Consider the following 21242-nt stretch of genomic DNA (forward strand, 5'->3'; position numbering starts at 1 on the left):
GCTTGGTTTCCGAGTAGTTGGTTATAACTTGGCAAGTTTATATTTTGTCAATACAGAAGCAGTTTCAGAGCATATACGAAATAAGAGCAGAGGTAGGCCATTTGATAATATCATAGCTGATGTGTTTGTGTTTCACGTTCTGCATTGTCATTTACCCCCAATAGCCTTTGATTCCCTTGCCTAACAAGAATCTATCCATCTCCACCTTCAAAATATGGAAGGAAAGTTAGCACTGGATCAAATATTGCATTGAATCCTCGGCATGAAAACAGGCCGTACAACCCAACTGGTCTATGCCGGGATTAATGCTCCATCCGAGTCTCTTCAAACCTGAATTTAAGAGGAAACAAAGGCTGTATACCTTTCTATTCAACTTTACTTTCGAATGCCTTTGTTTCCTCTTCAATTCTATTTCCCTCAATTTTCTCTTGGGTTAGTGAGTACCCCAGCCTTATCATTTCTTGGGTAATGAAGCAAAAATGGATGCAAATGAAAAAATAGAAAAGGATAAACTGGCTCATAGTCAAACCAATGGTTGATACTTGCCAGTAGTTTCAGTTGTCTGGCAGCTTTTGCAGTCAGGTAAATTCAGTCAGAACTTACAGAGCAGAAGGAGGCCATTTGGCCCATCGAGTCAGCACCGGCCATTGGAAAGAGCACCCCATTTAAGCCCACATCTCCACCCCATCCCTGTAACCCAGTAACCCTACTTAACCTTTTTGGACACTAAGGGCAATTTAGCATGCCCAATCCAGCTAACCTGCACATCTTTGGACTGTTGGAGGAAACCGGAGCACCCGGAGGAAACCCATGCAGACACGGGGAGAACGTGCAGATTCCACACAGTGACCCAAGCCGGGAATCGAACCTGGGATCCTGGAGCAACTGTGATAACCACTGCGCTACTGTGCTGACACTGCCACCGTAGAAACAGCAAACTTTGTGCAAGAGCAGAATCACAATGAGAAACTTATGGAGAAACTTATGGACTGGCTTTAATCTTGCCAAGAACTGCAACAGAGCCTGTGTAATGAGTTCCCCAACTTTGCCTGATAACATATTGTGCATCCATCCTCAGCAGAGATTCATGCACTGTGTTAGGGGCAGCACGGTAGCATGGTGGTTAGCACAATTGCTTCACAGCTCCAGGGTCCCAGGTTCGATTCCCAGCTTGATTCACTGTCTGTGCAGAGCCTCCACGTTCTCCCTGTGTGTGCGTGGGTTTCCTCCGGGTGCACCTGTTTCCTCCCAGAATCCAAAGATGTGCAGGTTAGGTGGATTGGCCATGCTAAATTGCCCTTAGTGTCCAAAATTGCCCATAGTGTTGGGTCGGGTTACTAGGTTATAGGGATAGGGTGGAAGTATGGGCTTGGGTAGGGTGCTCTTTCAAAGAGCCGGTGCAGACTCAATGGACCGAATGGCCTCCTTCTGCACTGTAAATTCTATGACTCTATGTTTTGACATGAAATTTCAATATATTTTTGAATAAGACTGAATTGTTTATTTCAGCTTAGGCGCTTTAGGCCTTAACACTGTAATACAAATTCCATGTCAAAGATTAGGATCATAAAATAGCTGTGACAAATATACAGACTAAATCTGCCTGGGAATCTAATCCGGCATTTTCCTCAATAGGCATTTTAGGCTGTTTTACTAAAAATAAACAAAATATATAGGGCACGATCTAACCGAATGGGAACAGAGTCTGGTAACCAGCGCATTTAGCCGGGTGTTTCCCGGCGCTCACAGTGCCAAGAAACACCACGCTATCTACCGGGACTCTGGTTCTATTCGGGGCTTCAGCGGGGAACTCCCCGACAAGGCCGCTCTTAGTCCCGTTTCCTACACTGAGGAGCTCCACTCGCCAGACGTGTTCAGTCCAGGAGAAGATCGGGACGCCATTTAAATGCAACCCCTGAATCTCCCCAAAAGCCCCAACTCACCTACAAAGTGTTCCTCAGGCCTCCTGTACCCATGCAAGACAACGCCAGGCCCGTTCTCCAGCTCTGGAAAAATGCCAGCCTGGCACTGCCAGTGCCACCTGTGCACCTTTGTGGTGTCTGGCTGGCACCTAGATGGCACTTCCAGGGTGCCCAGGTGACACCAGCAATGGCAGGGAACCACCCAGAACAAGCGACTGGGGGCTTCCAATCCCCTGAGAGACCCTCACGAGTGCCGTTCCATATGGTCCCAAATTGTGGAGATCAGCACTGAATGGCGCTGGCCTGGGGTCTCCAAGATGAAGGGGTTAGATCCCAGGACCTTACTAGATCGCAGGAATGCATGTTAGAGTGAGACTAGCTGTGAGACCAAATGTAGGCGGGATTCAGTTCGTGACATTTTGCGAGATTGTGTTGGATTTCGTAAGGCATGGCGAGTCAGTTGGATCCTGTGGGAGCGTTTCCAAGGCCTGAGTATTGAGCCAGCTTTTCTGTGGGGTACCTCCCTCATAGTTCTGGCTCAGCTTAATACACAGATTGGCAAACATATCAACCTGGTTAAGACAGCTTTATTATTCCAAGCTTGGTTTCATGTACATGAGAAAAAGATCTGGATAAATGCTAAGATCAATCTGTCTATTTCTGTTAAAAACACACCAATTATAGTTTTTCCCAAAAATCAATAACCCACCCCAGTTGGACTTGATCCAATCCTTAGAGTTGCCAATTTTATATTATCCAGTAAAATTTAAGTTAAGCAAAATGATGATTTTTGATCAGCTCATGATTTCACCCCATTTTGCCAGTCTGCATATTAGAGCGAGACAGCTAGTCTCACTGTAACATGCATTCCCGCGATCTAGTGAGGCCTTGGGATCTAACCTCTTCATCTTGGAGACCCCAGGCACGCGCCGTTGTTTACCAGGGTCTAGTGTCCATTCTAAAGTTGTTTTTCTGACATTCCCATCCTACGTGTCACAGTCAGTTCCTGTCCACCTCATTGTTCATCCAGGGGTAGGATGCCAAAGCTGGTTTCCTCTTTACACCATGGATTAGCTTAGGACAGGATATTGGGGATACTCATAAGAACTGTTTACTGAGTTGACTGTGTTATTTGCTGACCACACAAACCCGTTTGTGTCAAAAACATGGGCAAGATAGCTAGCTTAAATCCCATCATGCATTGTGGCCACTGCTTGTAGCAAGAGTTTAAATGCTTATTACTGCTATGTCCTAAAAATACAGGTTTAATGGTTAATAAAGTTTACTGGGTATACTTTCTATGATTAATCTCAATCCTTAATAAACTAACTTATGTAGAACTATTTTAATGTTGTCCTAACTATCCAGTTTTAAGGGGTCTCATCTCTGGGCACCCCCTTCATCTCCTGGCATCTATCGGCTGCGCTGCCTTTTGGGTGCAACACAGCTGGTGGATCATGCCTATATACTACAAATCACTGAAAACAGGGGAATCATGTGTAATAGATTATCAGGAAATGTCTGCTAGATTGCATCGTAAATGATTAAAATCAGATATTTAATGTAATTACCTTGATACTTTCATTCCGAACAAGGTGTATTTTGACACAGTTGACAGCATGTACAGAGCTTATAGATTGTTATATTCCTTTTGCATTTTTCAACTGAAATCAGCAAAATATTATAGAAATACAAAATTGAGGCTCAGGAATGTACATAAATGAATAAACCAATGGAATCATAAAGCGATATAGTCGATTTCTCACTCAGCTTGACTGTTGGGTCAAATTCTGGACAAAGGATTTGCATTTATATATCACCCTTAGCTTCCTCAAAATGTCCCAAAGCACTTTACAACCAATGAATTTTCATGTTTAGTCACTATTTAAACAGGGAAACATGACAATCAAATGCGCACATGGCAGGTTCCCCCAAATAGATGACCAATCATGCCAATTTGGTTTGAAGATTCAAGAGAGAAAATGTGGTAAATTTGTTTTCATGTATTAGGAAGTGCATATTTCACTGTACATGGTTGCTCATTCATCTGCCTTATGTAAATAAAATCAGTCCAAAGTTCCCACCTTGATTTCAGAAGACCTGAAATGCCTGTGGAGAAAGAAGAATCATATCGAGACACGTGAATTATAAGTCAGTGTGCACAATATGGCTTCTACAGTTACAATCAGCCATGGAGTTGTGGTCCATTAAAGGGTAGTGACAGTTTACATCGAATCTGACGGAATATGTGGCATAAAAGTACAAAAGCGTGGCAGAGGAATTTGCGCTCTAACACACCTCTACCTCAACCCCTCGAAGTGTTCTGTTTCTTAATCTCAAACTCTTCTTTCCAGCAACAGGGCAAAAAATATCTGTAGGACGTGCTGTTGTAAATGTCTTCTTTTTGGAAAAAAGCATTTAGTCATGAACAAGGTTCAAGTGAATTCCTATGAAGAAGTTCACTGTTTTCGTCTCCTCGCAGCTGGGGGCCTGCAGCATTCTCAGCATGTTCTGATGTTAGTTCAGATTTCCAGGGCCAAAGAGTATTCTGCCTTTAGGTCAATAAAAAGGTGCCCTTCAATCTGTGCACCTGGGAGAACAGGAAAAAAAATGCCACCTTCAGCCCAAAGATGTGCCGGTTAGGTGGATTGGCTATGCTAAATTGACCTTAGTGTCCAAAAAGGTTGGGTGGGGTTACTGGGATAGGGTGGAGGTGTATGCTTGGGTGGGGTGCTCTTTCCAAGGGTCGGTGCAGACTCGATGGGCCGAATGGCATCCTTCTGCACGGTAAATGCTATATGATTCAACATCTCAGATTGATTATTTTTTTCTGAAGCGTGCGCAGTAATCACTCCAGCCGGGCGACAGCTTCTTGCAGTGGTTAATCGGAGCTGTATGAAGAAAGCCCTCTCGCTGCAGTGCACTCAGCAACAGGTCGACAACATGTTACCTGAACTGTCCCCATCCCCGCGCCGGAGGTGACGTCACAGAGCGCGCGAAGGGGCGGGCCCTCGGGGGGCGGGGGTGATCGACAGGCCGCTCGGTTTCCAAGGAAGTGACGTCAGGAGCGGCGGCGGACTCCGGGCGGAGGGAGGGAGAGACGCTCGGCCGGCGCTGCTGTAACAGGGAGTGCGGCGGTGGGGGAGAGAGAGAGAGGGGGAAAAGGCTGAGCTGCCCTGCCATTTGCAGCATCGAAGGCGCAGGTTTGTCACCTCCGTTTAAAAGCAGGGAAGGGGAGCTGGAGTTCTCCTTCTCAGCGGCGGAAATGTTGCTGCCGAGCGAGCGGGGGTGATGTGTTTGTGCCGCTGACCGGGGCTGGCGAGCGGCGCCCTCTCTGCCTCCGGTACCTCTGACAGGCCTTTCAGACCCGGGGGGGAATAAATGCAGAGGAGGCTCTGTCAGCCGCCCATCCCACTCCCTGAGGATTTGTTTTCTTGCATTACGTCGCCTAACCCCTTCTGCAAATGCATTTTTATCAGTCGCATTGGCAACCGCGATTTCCCCTCCTGAGAATGGGATTCGGGGATTATTGATTTTTCTTTTAAAATAACCTGTTAATGTTTAACGAACATTTTAACAGGGGGCGAGGACGTGACTTGTTTCAAAATCATTCCCCTCTTTGTTTTGGTTGCCAAAAGATAAAGATCCGAACCAGGGTCTGTTGTCCCATGGCCTCTGAAGTCAATGGAGACATGACCTCAGAACTGCGGCGGGGCAATGTTCGCTGGTGGTTATTAAGATATGATCAGTGATCTGCGCCTCTTTATCTCCCGCCGACAGGGTGTCGGGAGAAGATGGCATTCAGTAAAGGATACCGTATCTATCACAAACTGGATCCGCCGCCCAGCCCTTACAGCGTGGTCGTGGAAACCCGAAACCGGGAGGACTGTCTGCTATTTGAGTCGGGTGCTGTGGCTGTTCTCTGTAAGTAATCGATGCGGCTTACTTCCCTTTTTCAAGTTTGAGTGGAATGATTCACCCAGGAAGGAAATAGGGCTCAGCAATATCTTGATTGCTAGTTCGTGTTCTCCCCCTTGACTGCTATTGGGAATAACAGCACTGAAGTTGTCTAGTGTTTCATGAGACTTCTATTTTATAGTGACTAAATGCTCAGATGCCCTTTGTCCTCTTAGAATATCAGGTGCATTAATAATTTTTAAATGATCTCGGAACGTGCAGCCTGTCATCCTCGTATTTGATTTTATTGTTGTTGCTGATAAATAGATTTCCAAAACTCTATAAATTACACTTCAGATGAAACTCATTTTTATGCAATCTCTCCACATATCAAGGCAGGCATAACCGTTTGTATGCTATGCTTTACCCCAACCCTATGTTGTATTGGGCTAGGTATTACCTGGGGCTGAAATAGACAGTCTGATCATTTCTTCTGACATTTATTTCCCTTTTAAAATATGCATAAACATCTTGGGTGAATTTCCTCCATTTTTCTGTACTTGCAGCAAGGTGTCCAATCTGTTAGTGGTACATAGTCTTGATATTAAAGCTGTCAAATTGGGAACTTGACACATGCAGAAGCTGTGGATGAAAGCCTGTGGCTTGATACAAGTTACAAGCATTACAACATTACAGTGCCTTATATAAACTAAATCCTGAATGGTGGCTTTTTAAAAGGAAATAAAAAGCAAAGCTGCTGCTGTCGTGGTCTAGAAGCAGAGTCTGCAGGAAATATAGCTTCCTGTGACCAATGGGCACCATAGACTGAGTGTCTAATTGGCAGACAATTTTTAAGATGTAGAATGCTCATGTTCACTTCCTTAGACTTTTACATGATATTAATGCTGCCTCCTTTAAAAAAGATTACTTTTGGTTAGTAACACTTGTGTATTAGAAATAGATCTCTAAAAAAAAAGGGATACATTCATGCTTTGAGCAGTTTAGGTAAAGAGTTTCAATCCAAAACACAAACATGAAATTACCTCTTCTCTCTTCACCTACAGTATAATTTCAGAATTCTAGCACTTGCAGTTTCTTAATTGCTGTTTGCAATGTGTACAGATGGTTCAGGTAATTAATTGTTGGTTGTACTGAAAGCATATGGTGTAGGAACATGTTGTGCGGTGCTGGGGGAATAAAGATATTTGAAATATATCGGAGAAGTTCCATTTTGAACTGTTCTGGTGAAAAATTCTGTTGTGAAAATTGAAGTTTATGTTTGGGAAATGGAACTTAATGGTGTTCAAAGCTGGCACACTGGAATGGTGTAGAAGGCCACGTTAGATTTAGATTTATTGTCATGTGTACTGAGGTAGAGTGAAAAATATTGTTCTGCGTATTGTCCAGGCAGATCGTTCCATACATGAAAAACATAGGATATACGATAAATACACAGACATCGACATTAGATGAAACATAAGGAGTGTAGTGCTACAACAGTAGAGAAGATGGGTAGAGTGATGAGTTCAGTCCATAAGAGGGTCATTCAAGAATCGGGTAACAGTGGGGAAGAAGCTGTGTTTGAATCTGTTGGTGCATGTTCTCAGACTTTGTATCTTCTGCCCGTTGGAAGGTAGAATTACCAGGGTGAGAATGTTAGTTTTATGATTGTAGAATTCCTTAAATGAATAGCTTTGATTTTTGCTTTTGAGATGCTCAGTACTTACTGGGATTATATTTTGATTCGTGCAACAGTATAAATGACTTGCTTCATGTAGTCACAATTTCAGTTTTGTATCGTTATTGAAAGTGATAATTTTGTCATTGCTTGGATCCTGAGTTGGATCGGGGTGGGTGGGAATGGGTGGCTGGAGGAGGAAGGAAATGTAATGTATTCAGGTGAAATTGATGCCATCTAATCCCACGGTAAGCATTTCTTGAACTGCACTGCGGATGCCAAGAGCTAATGACTCACTTCTGATTCAACCTGGATATGTGACAGAAGAATAAAAATTGTAACTGGGATGTCTGGTGAGATAGAAAGACGATTCACCTGTGCAATCTTGAGAATAATTTCAACCTATGTAGTTAATGTCTGTTATGATGCAATTTAGGATAAATCTATTCCAGAAGCCAATTCGGAATTGTAGTTCTTGTGAGGAATGGCTATTTTGAATTCGGTATTAAGATACATTACTGAGAGGGCAGCACGGTGGCCTAGTGGTTAGCATAGCAGCCTCACGGCGCTGGGGTCCCAGGTTCGATCCCGGCTCTGGGTCACTGTCCGTGTGGAGTTTGCACATTCTCCCCGTGTCTGCGTGGGTTTCGCCCCCACAACCCAAAAATGTGCAGAGTAGGTGGATTGGCCACACTAAATTGCCCCTTAATTGGAAAAAAATAATTGGGTAATCTAAATTTAAAAAAAAAGATACATTACTGATGATTAAGCAGAAAAGCTTCAGTTAAAACACATACCCATAGATTGTGTATTGAGTACAACATATCCTTGTATGAACAAGGTTTTCTTTTCCCAAAACATTGTACTGTTGTTAGTATTATGAACATTATGATCAGAAGTAGACCACTTGGTCTCTGGTCTAAGATCATGGCTGATCTGATTGTAACCTCAACCCCACATTCCTGCTTACCCTAGATAACCTTTCACCTCCTTGTTATTGAAGAATCTATTTAGCTCTGCCTTAAAAATATTCAAAGAGTCTGCTTCCACTGCCTTTTGAGGATGAGGTCCAGAGACACTCAACTCTCTGAGAGAAAAAGATTATCTTCATCTGTAGAAAGCAAAGAGTGGGGATTAATGGGTGTTTCTCTGGTTGGCAATCAGTAGCTAGTGGTGTCCCTCAGGGATCAGTGTTGGGCCCACAATTGTTCACAATTTACATAGATGATTTGGAGTTGGGGACCAAGGGCATTGTGTCCAAGTTTGCAGATGACACTAAAATGAGTGGTAAAGCGAAAAGTGCAGAGGATACCGGAAGTCTGCAGAGGGATTTGGATAGGTTAAGTGAATGGGCTAGGGTCTGGCAGATGGAATACAATGTTGACAAATGTGAGGTTATCCATTTTGGTAGGAATAACAGCAAACGGGATTATTATTTAAATGATAAAATATTAAAGCATGCTGCTGTGCAGAGTGACATGGGTGTGCTAGTGAATGAGTTGCAAAAAGTTGGTTTACAGGTGCAACAGGTGATTAAGAAGGCAAATGGAATTTTGTCCTTCATTGCTAGAGGGATGGAGTTTAAGACTAGGGAGGTTATGCTGCAATTGTATAAGGTGTTAGTGAGGCCACACCTGGAATATTGTGTTCAGTTTTGGTCTCCTTACTTGAAAAAGGACGTACTGGCACTGGAGGGTGTGCAGAGGAGATTCACTAGGTTAATTCCAGAGTTGAAGGAGTTGGATTACGAGGAGAGGTTGAGTAGGCTGGGACTGTGTTTCTTGGAATTTAGAAGGATGAGGGGGGATCTTATAGAAACATATAAAATTATGAAGGGAATAGATAGGATAGATGCGGGCAGGTTGTTTCCACTGGCGGGTGAAAGCAGAACTAGGGAGCATAGCCTCAAAATAAGGGGAAGTAGATTTAGGACTGAGTTTAGGAGGAACATCTTCACCCAAAGGGTTGTGAATCTATGGAATTCCTTGCCCAGTGAAGCAGTAGAGGCTCCCTTCATTAAATGTTTTTAAGATAAAGATAGATAGTTTTTTTGAAGAATAAAGGGATTAAGGGTTATGGTGTTCGGGCCGGAAAGTGGAGCTGAGTCCACAAAAGATCAGCCATGATCTCATTGAATGGTGGAGCAGGCTCGAGGGGCCAGCTGGCCTACTCCTGCTCCTAGTTCTTATGTTCTTATGTCTCAAATGAGCAACCACTTTAAAATGTGCTGATTTTTAAAAGCTATAAGGAAGTCTGAAGTGATTGTTTTGTAGGAAGAATGAGGAAAGGTAATATAAACTAAATGATATAATTTAAAAGGGGTGCAGGAACAGAGGGACCTGGGGATATAGGTACACAAACCCTCGAAGGTCTCAGGACAAATTGTGACAGTTGTTTAACAAGGCATATGGAGCCTTGGCTTTATAATTAGAGGCATTGAGTACAGAAACAAGAAAGTTGCACTGAGCCTTTTATAAAATGCTGGGGACGCCCCATCTGCAGTGTTATGGCCAGCTTTGGCAATGAGCTTTGACAAAGAGTCATCGGACTCAAGACGTTGGCTCTTTTCTCTCCCTGCAGATGCTGCCAGACCTGCTGGGATTTTCCGGCATTTTCTCTTTCGTTTCAGATTCCAGCATCTGTAGTAATTTGCTTCTATCCTGTGTTATGGCCAGTTTTGGGCACCAGAATTTAGGAAGGATATCAAGGGCTTGCAGAAGAGATTCAACCAGGGATGAAGGCCTTCAGTTCCATAGAGAGACTGGAGAAATGTCTAGCTTTCCTGACAGAAAGCACAGCTTGGGAGAGATTTGATTGAGGTGTTCAAAATCTCAAAGTATTTGATAGAGTAAATAAGATGGTCTCAAGAGAAATTGCCCTTTGCCTCAGTCTATTGCTGATGCAGAAATTGTCATGAAGTAAAATGGGGCTTTCCTCTGGGCACAGTCAAACTGAAGATTTGTGAGGTTTTATATTCAATTTGTAGATGTTCATGTTTAAGTGGACAAATCTTTGATTTGAAAATACTTTACAGCATATTCATGCTTTCCCCTTCATAGAATCATAGGGGGTCATTTGACATTTCATGCCTGTGCTGGCTCTAAGCCCTGCTCCTCTCTAGTGACAGAATTAAATGAGTAATTGGTATAATTTTCTTTCTGCTCTAATTATGAGGTTTGTAGTAATGCAGCTGCCTTAGCAGAATGAGAAAAGCAAATGCTAAGATGTGTTTTTATGCTTAATGCCTCTTGACTGGAACCATGGGACTTTGGAGAAATTTATCACCTTCAGTTCTGAGGCTATTTAGTAACAATGGGAAGGGACATTTCTGATAAGTGAATGTTTTAGGGAGGACTTGGTGTTTGTCTTATCGGGGATTGAATGTACTTAATGCTGACGCTGGTACAAAGTTGCATGTATTCCGTTCTTTTTGTATTGCCTTTGTATGAGCAGAAATATTGTAATCTTGTAGGGCCAGCAATTTTTAAAATATGCATATTATACATGAAAAGGATGCAGTTTTCATCCATTTTCGCAGCCTGGCGAAAGCACTTTGTGCATGTAAAATCTGGATCTTTCATCTCTAAAAAATCTATTTAACACTGTTCTGCTTGTTACCTTGTTATTTGTCTGACTAAAAGAATGAAATTAATTTTGTACTTGTATTTATTCCCATTCTTAAGGTCATTTAAAAAATAATGCTGCAGCCCTTCACTGAGCCATGACATTTTTAGTTAATCTCAATCTACACGTAAGGAGTTGTTTGTTTAATTTTCTTTGTGGCAAATTAAAGATGTGTATATACTCTTGCAATTGTGAATATTGCAATTCAATTTTTAAATTCTTATATTTAAAACAGATTATTAATATTTATTTAAATATAGCATTGCCATTGCTGAATACCCCACTGTCAGTCAACATCCCGTGGGGGTTACTGTTGTCCAAAAATTGAACTAGTCCCATCAGATAACAACTATTACTACAAGTGCAGGTCACAGGTTGGGAACTCTGCAGCGAGTAACCCTCCTCCTGACTCCCCAAAGTCTACAAGGCATAAGTCAGGAATGTGATGGAATACTGAAATAAAAACAAAAAATGCTGGAAAAGCTCAGCAGTCTTGGCTGCATCTGTGGACAGAGAAACACAGTTAAAGTTTCAAGTCCATATGGCTCTTCCTTGATGCCGAATGTGATTGAATACTCTCCACTTGCCTGGATAACTGCAGCTCTATCAACACTAAAGAGGCTCGACACAGTTCAGGACAATGCAGCCACTCGATTGGCACCCAATCCATCACCTTAAACATTTACTCCCTCTACCACTGATGCACAGTGGCAGTAGTATGTACCACTTACAAAATGCACTGCTGCAGCTTAACCAAGAGTCAGGAAACAGGTAGTTTTAAATAAGCTATATTTGTATTTGTGGGTATTATAATTAAGACATAGCTTTAAGTTTAATTTTGTGGATCTGTATTTGAAAGGGTTAATAACTCCATTTTGGTTTCGATGTGATCAGGGTCTACGACAAGGGAGCTGCATGGACCACACTTCCCAAAGGAACAAAATGTCTCAGGAAGACAGTTAAATTAAAGGAACAAAAATTAAGAAGCTGAACAAATAAAATGCAGAGAAAGTGCTCTGAGTTAAAGATAGAGCTGCAAGGAAGAAAGATTCGAAGAGGGATAAACCAACCAAAGGAATTAAGGAGAGTATTGAGATGAAAGAAAAAGCATGTAAGGAGGCGAAACTCAGTGATAGCCCTGAAGGCCAGGATAAATTCAAAATCCAGCAAAGGAAGACTAAAAAGAGAATGAGAGAAAGTAAACCTCGGGGGGTGGGGGGGGCAAAGTAGTGGGAATATGCAAACTGACTAAGAACTTTGACCTCTCTCCTTTTTAGATATTTAACAAAGTGAACTTGTGTCCCTTAGAAAATGAATCTGGGGAGATAGTTATGGGGAAACAATGGCAGAGGAGTTAAGCAGATATTTGGCATCAGTCTTTATAGTGGAAGATACGAACATCCCATTCATACTAAAGATTACGGGGGAGGAGTTAAATACCATCACCAATACTAGAGAAGTAGTATTAGACAAACCTATGCGGCTAAGGGCAGATAATCACCTGGCCATGATGGTGTGCATTCTAGGATCCTAAAAGAATGGCTACAGAGATTGTGGATGCTTTGATTGTAATTTTCCAAAAAATCCTTCGATTCTGGAAAAGTGCCGGAGAATTGGAAAACTGCCAATGTGACACCCCTATTCAAAAAGGGAAGGAGTCAAAAAACGGGTAACTATAGACCGATTAGCCTAACATCTAGTATTGAAAAAATGTTGGAATCAATTGTTAATGAATGAATAGCACATTTGGAAAATCATACCTCTTTGTGAAATTATAAATCAGCACCTCGAGTTTTCGCCAAAGGTAGGCGATCCCCTCGTCCCGCCGGGATCACCAGCTGACTCTGTGATAAGAGAAACCGGAGAACTTCGATATGCGGTAACATTCAATAGCGATTTGTATGCGTGGTCCCACGGGGCTTGGTCGTACGGGGGTAGTTTTAAAATATCGCTGATTGAAACATGGGAAGCTTTGACAAGAAATGGGAGTGGAGACCCTAATTGGGATTATAATTCTATGATGTGGTGGCTTCAACCAATTGTACACAATCATGATGAAACAAATGTTCTTCTTCCGAGGGCGCGGGTAAGAGTGTAGCAGGGTTGATAGCTGGTGCTTGCTTGTAGGTAAAGTTAGTCTTAGAGAGAAGGATTACCTCATACCCAGTGCGGCGAGCCACAGTAAAATGCTGCGTTGCGGATGAATTAAGCAGCAGCAAAACCGAGTGAGGAACCAATACTGTACAGGGGTGGTTGGGTACAAGGGGTACTGATTTTTCTACTATGGCGGCCGTGTCTGCTACTGCTTTTAAGCAACTTGGTATACCCTTTATCACTGCACATAGGGCGACTGAGTAATAGGCAAGGGGCGTTTCCCTTCTGCATACTCCTGCACCAGAACCACTTTTGCAAATTCCCCTGCTTCATTCACATAAAGAGTAAAGGGCTTGGTGAAATTAGGATGTCCCAAGGCAGGGATGCTAATCATGGCTTGTTTCAAGTTATGAAATGCTTGCTCCCAATCTGGAGTCTAGGTAACAACTGAAGGGGCGTCCTGTAGGGTAGCCTTGCGCAGTACTGCGCCCATCTCTATAGGCCGGTATCCACTGCCTGCAATAGCCCACCATCCCGAGGAAGGTAAAGGTTTCCTTTTTTGTGCATGGAGTGGGAACCCTTGCTACAGCCTGTGCCCTTTCAGACACAAGCCTCCACTGTCCTTGCTGAAGCTGAAATCCCAAATACTGAAATTTTTCCTGACAGAATTGCAGCTTGTCCATTGAGGCCCTATGCCCTCTTTCTGCCAGATGTGACAATAACAAAAGAGTATCCTGTTGGCAAGTTAGACCCCCCCTCTGAGGCCAATAATAAATTGTCCGCATATTGTAACAGCGTTGAGCTGGACGACAACTGGCACTCATCCAAATCTCTTTTAACTGCCGCAGCATATGTTTAGCTCACTCGGCTAAATCGCTGGCTTTTAAAGCAGGCCAGCAGCATGGTTCGATTCCCGTACCAGCCTCCCCGGACAGGCGCCGGAATGTGGCGACTAAGGGCTTTTCACAGTAACTTCATTGAAGCCTACTCGTGACAATAAGCGATTTTCATTTCATATACTGCCGGGATTTCTGTGTAGCCATGCGGGAGGCGCGTCCAAGTGTACTGCTGATTCCGATATGTAAAATCAAATAGATATTGACTGTCCGGCTACAATGGTTTGGAGAAAAAGGCTGAGCAAAATCTGTGACAGAGAAGGTGTCTGCTGTTGGTGGTATAGAGGACAAAATGACATTTGTGTCCGGCACCAATGGGGCAATAGGGATCACAATTTTATTGACAGCTCTGAGGTCTTGCACAAATTGTTACTCGTTGGGTCTTCCTACTTTTGGAATGGGGAGTATAGGGGTATTACAGGAGCTTTGTGTTCTCTTCAACTAATAGTGCATTGATCACTCCCTCTGTCCCTTTTTCTGTTTCCAGTGCCAACCTGTATAGTTTTAAGCAGGGCAGGGCAACATTTTTCTGTAACTGCACCCTATGCGCTGGGGCAGAATGTACTTTTCCAACATGATTTTTATGTCAGGCTCATAGATGTGCCGGTACCTGGACCAGGACTGAAGGGAGTAAATGATGACTGTTTCGGGGCGGTTGTTGTCTTTCAAATGTAGCAGGCCTTTGTTCATCTTTCCAGGTCACTCTGCCCTCCTGTTTGCCATAAAACTCTTTTGTCCGTTTATTTCAACATCAATCTGATGTATTACTTTTTTCTTTCTGGCCTCTTTCATCAGTTCCCCCTTTTGCTTTACCTTAGCGGGATGTCTTACGGCCATAGTTAAATGGGGTTCTGAAGTTAAACCCATCCTAAAGAGGTCCCTCTGACTATCGGTCAACTGTACTAACATTCCTAATCCCACAACACCGAAAAATAAAAATGGGGTGACATGTAATGTTGTCTGCCTTCCTAGAAGACATTACACTTGTAAATTGTATGCGGGCTCATCCTTACGCGCATACCAAGCCGTGCAGTGGGTCACTATGCTCTCTCAGCTGGTCTCTAGCAGGTGTTTTAATACCTGCGCCCAAGGATCAGTAATCCTTTGTAAGGCTTCCTGCAGTTGTTTAACGATGGTGCTGTAAGGGTTAATGCCCAGCTGCCAGCAATATAACACAGACACAGAGCGATCTGGCTCTTGGTCAGAAGCTATTAAATTCCACAACTGATGAGCTTGTATCCGAGGCAGTTCCATGAACATGCCACTATTATTGCAATGTATTATTGCCTCCAATTTGCAGAGTGTCTGTCTGCCAAGCAAAGGGAGGGGTGTAGTTTTTGAAATAATCATAGTATCGACCAGGGGGATATCATCAATTTCCAGCTTAGTCGGGCGTAATACAGGCTCCGTCATGGGAATGCCAGCTACTCCCACAGTGACAATAGAGGACTCACCGGGAGTTAGTTCCACTGGGGGGGGGGGGGGGGGCACAGATGGCATAGTAGCGCCGGTATCGACCAGAAGGTCCACATAATGATCTCCTATTTTAACCGTTGTCATAGGTTTGTCTCTTACTGAGTTGGACAGTCTGATCGTGGCCACCTGTACCACCGTTTCTCCGTGGCACCCTTATTGGTTTTGATTAGGATTCGGGTCAGAGTACGTAAAGGAAGGCGGGGGAGGGGGCATGTCTCCAAGTGGGGCGCATCCTTCCTGGGGGTGAAAGTTACATTCACGAGCCCAATGTCCCTTTGCCCAATATCTTTTACATTGATCCTGGGATCTATCCGTTCTTTGCCACTGTTCTCTGCCTCTACCCCTATCTCTCTGCCCTCTGCTAACCTGCTGACCCCAACCCTGCACTTTCTTTCCTTGGTAGAATTGCCCTGTGATTCTAAGCTTTTGATCCTCGGGGGCTATGAACAGTCCTTCTCAGTCCATGTTTACCAAGGAGGTAACCACTGCCGTTCATGGCTGTGCTTGCCAGGTGAGATTAATCAATTTGTCACTTTGCGCATGCTCTGGTAGCATACAATTCAACAATGTCTGCACCGCTAAAGGCCCGTTGTCTTCCAATGCAACACCGGCATGTTCCTCCCAACAGTTCTTAAATTTGGCCACAAAATCGGGCAGCCTCTCGCCCTTTTTCTGCAAACACCGTGTCACCTTGCCTATGTCACTATGCTTTTTGGCCCCTTGCATGGTAGCCTCTTTCCCCCTACTTGCTAACCAGTGTTCAAGGGACTCATTTCCTTCATTTAAATGACCATCATTGTGAGCCCAGTCCCCGTTTATGCCAGTTGGGACTGCGATCCCATCTTTTAAAGTTGTCCAAGATGCACCATAAGAGTATTTTAAAAGCAGCAAAATATCCCCTGGGAGGGGGGTTATAAATACCATACATTTAAATCAATTTCCAACGATTAATTTTATAGGCATTAGCTATTCTTAGAGACGTATATTTTACTTTGTAAATTCAGAAAAGGTCAACTATCTACTGAAAAGGTTAATGTTTCCTGTAGAACCTAAGTGGGAGGAGAACTTGGAATGATGCCATTTGCGTCTTTTCACGTCATCTAAAAACTTATTCATATTTAATTACTTTTATTCATAAAGGCCCTTTCTTTCTTTTAAACTGATTTTAATTTCCAGTGTTTCAGTGCATTCGAGAAATCTCAACATAAATCACTTAAGTTAAATTCTCGGACTCACAATGACAGACAATAAAAAATACAACCCACTTAGTACTTCATGCTTAGACCAAAATTAATTGGTTAAGCAAAACACAGAGTCTCTCAGCTCACAAATATCACAGTTAACCCGTAGCCTTGTTTCACGGCTCCAGAAAATCTGAATTCCCTTTTCGACAGGAACCCATCTGTTACGCTTTAACCTAATCTTCTATTTACTTTTACTCCCCTGTTTTTTTTTCCAAGAGGTGGTCAGCTTCATTAGATTCATATGTGGGACGTATAGTTATTCCTACCCCATTCCATTACAATTGTTGTTTCTCATTTTCTTACTCACTTCGACTCCCTTATCTGGCTTCTTTAAGGAGATCACCTTCCTTCTCTCTCCGGATGTCTTTACCGAGGCTTCGGGACGACCTGTGAGGGGGCGTTGCGTTCATTGCTCACCGTTCCTTCTGAAAAATACTTTAGAGCATATACATATAACAACAAGGACCACGGAAATTATTACAAATACTACAAGGAGTGCACACTCCTTGTGTATTGGTCTTTTTGCGTATCTCGAACCCTGCTAATTGTTCAGTTTGGTTTTTTTTCAGTCTCTAAGGCACCTTTGTTCTTCTCATGCAGCTATCATAAATGTATTAATTAAGATAACTCTCCTAACATGAGTCACTGGCCAGTAATTAAGGCTGCCGAGCTGCAGATCCCCCTTTCAGCTGGGGTCGCACTATGGCTCTCTCCCTTTCAGCTGAGAGAGTCCTGTTTAGAGATTTGTTTTGGGGTTCACTTCCCGTTAAATTCGGGAAACTGCAACGACTACGCCAATTTGTTGAAGAAATTATAAGTCAGCACTTCGCGTTTTCACCAAAGGTCCTTTATTTAACACAAAATTCGTGGGGGGATTAGAGAGACCACATTCATTCCAAATGTTCCCGCTTTACAGAAGTAAGGTAAGCAATTTATATGATCCGGTAAGCAATATCTAGGACAAAAGGCATTCTTTTAGATTAGCAAAAAGACAGAAAAGCAGGCAGGCTGGAGTTAGAGTTTAATAACCGGCCTTGAGTTCCTCACCTAAGAAAATTAATAATTGTCTGCTGTCAGCAAAACAATGTGCAGCTGTATGCTTGTTTACATTGTATGACCTTCTGATTGTTTCATACAAAACTTCTTGACTAACAATAAGGCTAAATATCCATCATGCTTTGCCAAGTGCCTATTTCCATGAAATATAGTCAAGCAGCCGTTTAAAATGAATACAGAGTATTAAGGCAACTAATCCGCCAACTAAAGTCCCTTCTACAGTTGAGGATGACTTGCTTCCACCCAGGGCTCTACGGTGGCAGAATAGTCCAATCCTGGATCTGCAGACTCTGCCATAGGTTTGGCAGGTGGTGTTTAATGAGGCGTGTGGGTGGGGTGCTTTGGATTTTGCGCTCTCTTTCCACTATTTTATCTTGCAATCCATTGGCAGGATAGGCATACCGCCATGAGTGTCCTTTCCCAGCCAATATCCCCAGTATGAGGGAGTGGTCACACACTCCCAACAGCTGCAATGGACAAGCCATATTGTCCACATGCCTGACACAAGACTCCTGAAGCAAGTGCTCTACTCCAAATTCCACAGTGGCAAGCAATCACTAGAGGACTGAGAGAATGCTAGAAGGACACGCTGGAAATCTCCCCAAATAAATGCAACATCCTCTTTGGAAGATGGGAATTGTTTGTCTAGAAAGCACAAACTGGAGAATAATCTTCTGCAAAGGTGCCATTCACCTTGAGCATCACAGGGTACAGCACGGAAGGCAACGTTGGTGATATATCTCCATGGATTTGAGGGGTCTGTTGTACATTGTCCATATTTCTGATGCATACAGGAGGGTGGGGGCCACACTTGCTCTGGAGACCATGAGCTTGGTTCTGGATTTGAGGTCTCAGTCTTTGAACACACTGTTCATCAGGTGTCCAAAGACTGCACTGCGCATTGGAGTCAATGCTGGATTTCATCGTTGATGTCTGCTCGCGCTGAGAGGAGGCTCTGACGGTATGATTCACATTGTCCAGGGGTTCATCGTGCATCTTGATGGTTGGGGTACAGGTTTGTGTGGCAGGAGTGGGTTGTTTTCCGGATGTTTAGTCTGCGACCCATTCTGTGCCTCGGTGAATGCATCGACAATGGTTTGTAGCTCGGCCTCTTTGAGTATGTGCACACACAGGCTTTCTACGTACTGCAGCTTGATGACAGAAATTGGGGCGGTCTTGGAGGCGTCGGAGGTTGAACAGTTTCCCGCTTGTCTGGTAGATTAATTCAACTCCAGCAGGGAACTTTGGGGTGATGGGAATTGAATACCATCACCAGAGAAGTAGTATTAGACAAACTAATGGGGCTCATACAGATGAGTCCCCTGGCCCTGATGGCTTGTATTCTAGGATCCTAAAAGAAATAGCTACAGATATAGTGGATGCATTGGTTGTAATTTTCCAAACATCCTTGGATTCTGGAGAAGTACTGGAGGATTGGAAAACTGCCAATGTGACACCCCTATTCAAAAAGGGAGGGAAACAAAAAGCGGTTACTATAGGCCAATTAGCCTAACTTTGTTAGAAAAATTTGGGAATCAATTATTAAGGAATTAATAGCAATGCATTTGGAAAATCATAGCCTGGTCAACTAGAGTCAGCATAGCTTCATGACGGGGAAATCATGTCTGACTAATTTATTAGAGTTTTTTGAGGACATCTCAACCAGGTTGGAGAACCAGTAGATGTGTTGTATTTGGACTTCCAGAAGGTGACAAGGAACCTTGCAAAAGGTTAAGTCAAAAGATAAGTCCATGGTGTTGGAGGCAGTATATTGGCATAGATAGAGAATTGGCTAGTGGGCAGGGGACAGGGAGTGGAGAATAAGGAGTTCTTTTTCTGGTGGGCGAACTGTAATCAGTAGGGTTGCACAGTTCTGGGACTGCAGCTATTTACGATATACATTAATGACTTGGAGGAAATAAGCTAATATACTGTAGCCAATTTTGGAGCCGACATGAAAATAGGTTGAATGGCAAAGTTGCAAAAGAGATATTGATAGGTTAAATAAGTGGGCAAAAAGTTGGCAAATGGAATATATGTGGGAAAATGTGAAGTTCATTTCGGAAAGGAGAACCAAAGAACGGTATTATTTAAATGGAGAAAAACGGCAGAAACCTGCAACACAAAGGGATTTGGCAGTTTCTGTACACGGAACACAGAAAGCTAGCGCACAGGTGCAGCAGATAATCAGGAGGCAAATGGAATGTTGGCCCTTATTTCTGGGGGTTGGAGTATAAGAGCAGGGAAGTCTTGCTGCAACTGTATCTGGAGTAATGAAGCTGTTTTGGTCCCCTTTATTTAAAGAAAGATATTTAATTGCAGGCGATTCAGAAAAGGTTCACGAGGACGATCACGGTAATACAGAGGGACTGTCTTACAAGCAAAGGTTAAACAGAGTGGGATTCTACTTGTTGGAATTTAGAAGAATGAGCGGTGATCTCATTGAAACATATAGGATTTTTAAGGGGCCTGAGAGGGTAAATGCTGAGAGGATGTTTCCCTCCATTGAAGAGTATAGGATCAGAGGGCATTGTCTCAGAATAAAGTGATTCCAATATTTAAGACTGAGATGAGGAGGAATTTCTTCCCTGAGGATTGAGAGTCTCTGGAACTCCTTGCCACAGAGAGCTGTGGGAGAAGAGTCCTTGCGTATGTTTGAGACTCTTGATCAGTCAGGGAATCAAGGGGAAAGGGCAGGAAAGTGGATGTGAGGAATGTCAGATCAGACATGATCCTATTGAATGGCAGAGCAGGCTCGAGGGGCCTAATGGACTCCCCCTGTTCCTATTTCTTATGGTCTTAGAACCAGATTTAAAGTCAGCTGGGTGAGAAACCATGTAAATTCAAGGTAAATCAAAAGTTTGGTGATGCCTTAATACAGCCTGTGAAACAGTAGTGTTCTGTTAGCATAGCTGGGCACCTGAGATTTTGTGGAAGCTTGAATGCTTGGCATTCGTGACAGCTCAAGGCAGCAAAATAAGATTAATATCATGGAAATGGATCCTTGGTGAAGGCATCCGAGAAAATTCGAAGACTGGTTTGACGTTTTCACGTTTAATAAATGTTTTATTCTTTTGTTAAAAGTTAATCGTCAGTCCTGTGACTCTGTTCATCTGCGTCTCTTTAAAAACATGTATAAAAGTTACAAACTGGGGAACCAGGGTTCCCCTCAAAGGTATGATTGTTTAATAGTAACACAAGGCTCCTCCTGGGAGCACCTTCCAAATCCGTGACCTCTACCACTTTGGGACAATGGCAGCAGATACATAGGAATACTGCTACCTGCAAGTTTCAATCCAAGCCATTCATCTGACTGGCATTCTTGCAAATGTTGAAAAAGCCTAAAGTTTCTACA

At 43.2% G+C, this 21242-nt stretch overlaps 1 protein-coding gene across 8 annotated transcripts in view; it reads left to right on the plus strand.

Moving 5' to 3' along the window:
- The first annotated feature begins 4996 nt into the window (after positions 1 to 4996).
- synj1 (synaptojanin 1) overlaps positions 4997 to 21242 on the plus strand; it is a 131082-nt gene continuing 114836 nt past the window's right edge. For all 8 annotated transcript variants that reach the window (XM_038801659.1, XM_038801663.1, XM_038801664.1 and 5 more), the window contains exons 1-2: positions 4997 to 5125; positions 5703 to 5846. In XM_038801659.1, coding sequence (XP_038657587.1) covers positions 5717 to 5846 — 130 coding nt within the window. In that variant the 5' untranslated portion in view covers positions 4997 to 5125; positions 5703 to 5716. The remainder of the gene's footprint in view (positions 5126 to 5702; positions 5847 to 21242) is intronic.

The sequence above is a fragment of the Scyliorhinus canicula genome, chromosome 7 (genome assembly GCF_902713615.1).
Source record: "Scyliorhinus canicula chromosome 7, sScyCan1.1, whole genome shotgun sequence".
Lineage (NCBI taxonomy): Eukaryota > Metazoa > Chordata > Chondrichthyes > Carcharhiniformes > Scyliorhinidae > Scyliorhinus > Scyliorhinus canicula.